The sequence below is a fragment of the Antrostomus carolinensis genome, unplaced genomic scaffold, assembly GCF_000700745.2.
Source record: "Antrostomus carolinensis isolate BGI_N321 unplaced genomic scaffold, ASM70074v2 scaffold19772, whole genome shotgun sequence".
NCBI lineage: Eukaryota > Metazoa > Chordata > Aves > Caprimulgiformes > Caprimulgidae > Antrostomus > Antrostomus carolinensis.
The window spans coordinates 53,032-60,066 of NW_010299256.1; the positions used below are offsets into that span (position 1 = coordinate 53,032).

General features: G+C 40.6%; 1 protein-coding gene across 1 annotated transcript in view; it reads right to left on the reverse strand.

The window, feature by feature from the left end:
• The window catches only part of LRP11 (LDL receptor related protein 11), a gene marked incomplete at its 5' end in the record, with an annotated part of 15,875 nt that extends 12,577 nt beyond the window's left edge, over positions 1-3,298 (reverse strand). The window contains one exon of the mRNA XM_010162738.1: positions 3,138-3,298. Coding sequence (XP_010161040.1) covers positions 3,138-3,298 — 161 coding nt within the window. The remainder of the gene's footprint in view (positions 1-3,137) is intronic.
• Positions 3,299-7,035: the final 3,737 nt, after the last annotated feature.

Genomic DNA, 7,035 nt, shown 5'->3' on the forward strand with positions numbered 1-7,035 from the left:
GATCCTGCTTTGGCAGGGGGGTTGGACTAGATGATCTCCAGAGGTCCCTTCCAACCCCTACCATTCTGTGATTCTGTGATTCAAGAGAACAGGAATTTTTATAAACACAATAGAGTCCTACACCTAGCTTTACAGCAGGGTGTACTGATAAATGCATTTTTCTCTCCTGGTAAGTGAATTTCCTAACTGAAATTTCTTTCCTTTTCAATTTATGTGAATGCACTTAGTTGCTGATCATGCTGATGGAGCACATGACCCCTTAGAATTCTGTTCTTTAGTGTATTACAGAAATAAATACGCTCTAAAATACACCTGTTGCTTCTCACCATGACTGCTGGGAGAGCAAATACGGTATTTAAAACTCAGGAGCTGTGGAGTCCCACTCTCTTCTTAGTGCAGAGCCAGAGAAATGCCGCTGACTTCCAAAGACACTGCCACTGTGCTTTCCCTTTTGTCTGTGTCCCGAAGAATGCCTGACTGTACCTGCTTTCTGACAAACTTTGTCTCAAACCAGACAGTAAACTTCCAGATAATCTTTTTTTTTTTTTAAAAAGCAACCCATAATTGCCCCTAAGCATCATGTTGCTGCGCAACTACAGCATGTGGGTAGCAATCTGGGAAGCAAATTATCTAAGAAGCAATAATCAGTCACAACAGAAAAAAAAATTCCACTGGCTTCCTTCTGTAATATGATAAGATCTCTTTATAGCAGTCCTTCCCCCTCCTCTGCCTTCTATTTATTCTTTGGTACATAAGTGCAATGCAACAGCTGCCTTTTATCTTATTTAAACACAGTCCCATTCTTCCTTGTAGCTATGGATTCTTACAATGTTTCCTAAGAATAAATGACATGAAATCCAGTAACTTCAGGACAGCAACTAAAGCACTTAAGTCAGCAACTGAACATTGTATGAAAAAAATCACCACTATGAATTCAACTCTAAAAATTAAATTATCATGGATAAAAATCAGGGTACATATCTATAGAAGAAATCCCTGCTCACTAGAACACAATGGAAAAGCATTTATTTAAGCATGAACGTGCGTCAAATTTATTTTCCGTTACCAAATATAAAGAAATCACCAACATTAATGTGAATTTTGCAAGTTTAAATGGATATAAGACTTGCCTCTATTTTATGGAGTGACTTTGAGCAGAAGTAAAAACATGAGCTTTAATTTTTTAAATTAACTTCTAATTTTTGTCTTACTAATTACTACATCACAGATTAATTTAAAGAGTATTTAATAGCTATTTAAAGAAAATAATGCTGCAAAGAGTCAGATTAACAGCTCTTGATAATAAAATGCTCACTTTATCCAGATGATATCTAGCACTATTCTTAAAGCTTCACTCAAGTCTTTTCTATGTATTATGCTGCTCGCACTCCTTCCCAAAGCCTTCTGACCATTTCATTTTCAAGCCAATAAAATAATAAATGAAGATAAACAAACTCACAGTGGTCTTTGACATGACAGTTTCAAATTGCAATACAGCCTCACTGGGTGACTCTAGCCATCCTTCCAAAGATTTGGATCTTGCACTAGAAGATAGAACTTCCAAAAGCACACAGCACTGGCTTAACTAATACTTTCAAATAGCCCCGCTGTGGTTTTTGTGAGGAGTATGTTTATAAAAAGTTACTTGTGCATAAGTTTCAGTAACTATTCACCAGAGAAACCCAATTGTCCTATTTGGGTTCATCCAGCAGCACGTTTCCTAACTGTGACATGGTGATCTTCAATTACCTACACGTTACTTACACTGCCCTCCAGGAGACTAAGGAACAACCAATTGCTCCATTGTTTTTTTCCACGGGTAAGAATTTTAGGTTCCAATGCATTTAGCCAGCTCTTTCTGTCAGGTGAAACTCTGGTTTGTTCCGTCATTAAACATCTTGAGTAACTTTCACAGAATCACAGAATGTTAGGGATTGGAAGGGACCTCAAAAGACCATCTAGTCCAATCCCTCTGCCGGAGCAGTAACCTAAATGGGATCACACGGGAAGGCGTCCAGGTGGGTTTTGAATGTCTCCAGAGAAGGAGACTCCACAACCTCCCTGGGCAGCCTGTTCCAGGGCTCTGTCACCCTCACTGTAAAGAAGTTTCTTCTCAAGTTTAAGCGGAACCTCCTGTGTTCCAGCTTCCACCCACTGCCCCTTGTCCTACAATTGGGCATCACTGAGAAGAGCAACTTTGCTGATATTGGTATTTTGTCTTTGATATTAGTGAGCTGAACAGATATAAGCAGCAACTGTCAGGTGCTGCTCGTGGTGGCACACATAACCTCTCGGGTTTTGGACTGTTCCCATTGCTGATCCTGTCCTGTTTAAACTCTTTCTATCCATTGACAGCATCTCAGCAACAGTAAGGTCTATGGTCCACATCCTCTACCCTTTATATGTCCCTCCCACTCAGTATGCCTTGAATATTGTGGGCTGTCAACAGACTGTGAGTAGGCTCTATGGGTTAGAGACATTTTTTCTTTTCTTTTCTGCTGCTCCTAGGGCATTCACAAAGAAGGGTGGGATGGGGAATCCCTCTCTTGATGGTTTAAACCCAACTGCAGCAGAAATTGTATGGAGGCAATAAAACAGTATCTCAAGATATCTCATAAGGTCTACATCACACATTTCTTTGCAGTTTCTCCATAAGCATTCACAGAAGACTCCTGGATCACAGAAACCAAGTGCAGTGAGCACAAAAAACAGCAAAAGAAAGCAGAGCTGAAATAAGAGTATTAGCATCTACTTGTTTGCTACTGGCTGTCTCATGCCATCCTGGACAAAGATGAACTCTATAAAACACTAGAAATAATCACTGGAACAACCTTCCCAGGGACATGGCAGAGTCCCCATCACTGGAGGTTTTCAAGATGTGACTGGACAGGGCACTAGATAACCTGGTCTAGGCTCCCTGACTGTGGTTGGACCAGATGATTTTTTTGAGATCCCTTCCAACCTGGGCTGCTCTAGTTGAAACAGAACGCTCAAGTTGTACAGTCATCCTAATGTTGGTGCCTGGTAGCCATATCCCCTTGAATACATTTAATATTTTTAGCTCTACATTTAGAACTGTGCCACAATGAACACAACAATCTGCAAATGACTGGCCATGCGTGGGACTGCATGTGTACCTTCATTTCAACTGATGAGTCACCTTGCAGCAACGTCCACTCGTACTGCACAATTCCATGGTCATCGGAGCTTTCTCGGCCATCCAAAAGCACCCAGTCGACAGGTGACTGCAGCACAATATCTTGTCCCGCCTTGCATCGTGGAGGCTCGTCGTATTCTTCTTTTTCAATTAAAAAAAAAGAGAAGCTTGGTTATTTATCAGGAGAAAGTGAGTGATTATTTATATAAAACATCATTTTTCTTGGTCAAGGTATTGATTCACTACTGTGCAATTTCCTGAAAGCCAGGACATGTTCATTAGTGCACGTGCTGTTAAATGAAGTGGTGTCTACTTAAATTTCAGTGAACTGTTCTGTATTCAATGATGTCTTCAGGAAATAATTGCTACATAAGAAGCACATTGCATAGAAAACCTCTCTACATATGTGGATGTTTCACTAATTAACCAAACAAGTTTGTTAGCATCAGTGTGCTTTTTTCAATCTGAACTAAGGAAAATGGATTTAAATATGAATTACATACATATTCAGATGGCAGTTACTGTACACCTTTTATAGCACTCTGCATAACTTAATGTGCTTTTAGTCTCTTTTTATAATACATCATTACAGGAGTGAAAGACTTACTTAACATGAGCTGGCATCCTGGTGAAGCAGTGTACATAATGATTAAAAATCATCAGAAATTACCACCATTTTTAAGTGCCTACTTGGAGACATTCAAAGCTTGATTTTCAGATCATTTAGTATTTGTAGTATTTTGCTATATTCAAAGTACAATTATTACTGATTAAAATTGTGCGTACTAAGTACTTTTGCCAATCAGACCCCAAGTTTTTCAGGTTAGACAAACAAAACCTATGGTACATCAAGTGACACAGCCTGAGAGAGACAGGCTGAAAGAGTTGGGGCTGGAGCCTGGAGAAAAGAAGGCTTTGGGGAAATCTTACAGTGGCCTTCCAGTACCTGAAGAAAGCTGGGGAAGGACTTTTCATAAGGGCAGTTAGTGACAAAACAAGGGGAAATGGGTTTAAGCTGAAAGAGGGCAGGTTTAGATTAGATATTAGGAAGAAGTTGTTCACTGTGAGGGTGGTCAGACACAGGTTGCCCAGAGAAGCTGTCTGTTGATCTAGTGAAGAAAAAACTAGCCTGAGGGAGACAACTGGTATGGCAGGAAACAGCCTATTGAGCTTAAGAGTCTTTTTCCATAGCAGAGTTGTAAGCAATGAAATACATGTTCCTTAGTGAGTGAAACACCTCCAGATCTGGGGAATACATGCTTCTAAGAAGTCAGCATGAAAAAGCAAGGAGGTAGGAAGCACTTATAACCACTGCTCGCAGGAGAAAAGGAGTATCACTCACAGGTGAGCAGAAAAATCAAGCTCAGAAAGCCCCATTTAACTTCTAACTTTCATTTAGGTTGAACGTAAATAAGCAATATGAAACCGATACACCAGATCATCACTCTGAGATGCTTCCTAGAAAAGGGGCTACAACTTTATGAGCACCACTTTTTTCTTAGGGAGGGAACACAACAGGCTTCATTTATTCTGCTTCCTCCGCCCTTTACACAGACTGGGCTTGCCAACACTGAAGCAGCCAGCTACTGTCTGAATGCAGGCTTTGTTATGAAAGGTTATTTCACTGACGATTCCCGAATGCCTTTGATATTAGTTTACCTTCATGTTGAATCCTCCTGCTGCTCACCACTAGTGAGTAGCACAGAAGGAAAGTCAGACATTTCTGGTGAGGCACTCAAGTCCTCTTTTGTTCTACTTCAAAAACTTAAAAATTTGCCTTACAAAGGCTAAAACAATTACCTCTTCTTTCAGTGTAGGCAAATGGGGTTTTATTATTAACACAGCACAAACCTCCTGGAAGTGCAAAGTAAAACCACAGCCAAACCAGCACAAACTGGGTGTAAAGTAAAAAGACTCGAGTGTACACCAAAATATTCAGTCTCAAAAATTCATCCCACCACTGACTGTTCTGGAATAAAAAAGAGATATACTTGATCTGAAGAATACATAACTGTCATTGACTGCTCCTAGAATTAAATAAGCAATTGGTTTTGGTTTACTGAAGATCCTTAACATAAATGAAACCACAACACCCTAGAGATCACTGCAGATTAATGCTCAGAAAAATTTTGGAATTACAAGGACATCACATTTATGGATAAATGTTGGTTCAGGATTATCAAAAAGTAAACAGCAGAAGACTCAACAGCACAATATTCTGAAAAAAAAAACCCCAAACCAACAGGTAAAACATGATCCCCTCATGAAAGAAAATCTTGAAATGAAAACTCTTTCCTAAATTTCCCAAATTCAATCATGAGGTGACATCAGGGAAAAGAGATGTGTCTTCATCTTCCTCTGATGATGCACTGTTGTCCAGATTAATTTTTCAATGTAATTTAAGAATGCAGTGGTAACATAACAGCAGACGCCAAATAATTCTATCTTAATTTTCTCTTTCCTGGTCTATGTCACAGCTGACAGATGTTTGAATAAAAGTTCATTCCTCTTTGTGACTCTGCTTCAGCTCCAGTGTAATTGCATTAAGAAGTCATAATCCCCTGTTTCCAATACCACCATCACCCACAAGGCAGACTTTTAAATAAATCAAACAGGACACAGAGCAATTTGCAGATCAGGAGCTGAAATTGCCTTACAAGCCCAGTGCTTATAGTCATGAAAGCTGCCAGAAAGGCAAGGCATTCAAGAATTCCAGAATTCAAGAAATGCAAGATTTCTAACAGGCAGGGTATGATTTGAACAACAGTATTATTTATAACATGCCACAACTGAACTCTACATTAGGGCCAGGTTTAGTGGAATGAAGGCAGTTCAAAATTATGAAGGACGTTTAAAGATATTTTCAAAGGGTTTCAAAAAAGCCTAATTGTCTCTGACTTTGATACAAAATCTAGTCTTAAGCCTTCTATCTTCCAAGTGCATACATAGTCATAAAACATAATTACCCAAAAGTTGTGGCATAAATGGTACTGTATATTCAATACTTCCCCCATTGAAAATGTCAAAATCATACCTTGGGTTTTTCTGGCATCTTAAGATCATCTTTACCACCACAAGTTCCTCCCTATAGCTCTCTAGTTTACCTGACCATGCACTTTGCAAAAAATACCTAGGCATCATAACTCCTCTGAAAACTGAGCCCCTGTTCTCTCTTATCTCCAGGGGATTCCCGTTGACATTCTCATCAAACAGGCAGGACTGGATGGAGGATTAAGCCTGAGATCTCCCCTGCCCAGGAAGCTGTAATAGCAGGCGCCATCTGGACACATTCACACCACCACCAGGTTTTCTCCATGTTACATGCAGCGACTGATACAGTTAAGTTGAGATATATGACTGAAGAAGAGGACATTTAGGAAAGTATTGTCAACAGAAGCTAATGAAATTAAGACAAAATGAATTAAGATGCAACTGTTTAACAACAGGAGGTGAAGGAGAGCACGTAAGTTCTTTGGATCAGATGCTAGGAAATGGACTCCAAATCCAGACTTGTTTTCATCTACAGCTGCTGGCTCTGGATTACGTTGTTCTTAAATACACTTCAGGGCTGAACAAACTGGCTTTTGATGCGGCCCAGACTCCAGAGGTGGTTATATGGAGTCTCCACGCTGCTTCTGCACTGCCTGTGAGACACCCTCCCCTTCCTCAGTCGAGCTCTCCAGTTAAGAAGGAAAAATTCTAAATTAAGTGAACGAAAAACCCGCTTAGGTAGGTGGTAACTTTTGGCCGGCACCCCAAGAAGGGCGGGCGCCTGCTCTCACACTGCTCGGCCAGGCTCTGGCGCGGCTGGCACCCGCGGTTCGCGCTGCCCAGGGCGGCAGCTCCCGCAGTTCCCCCGGGGGGCCTGACCCCTGCGG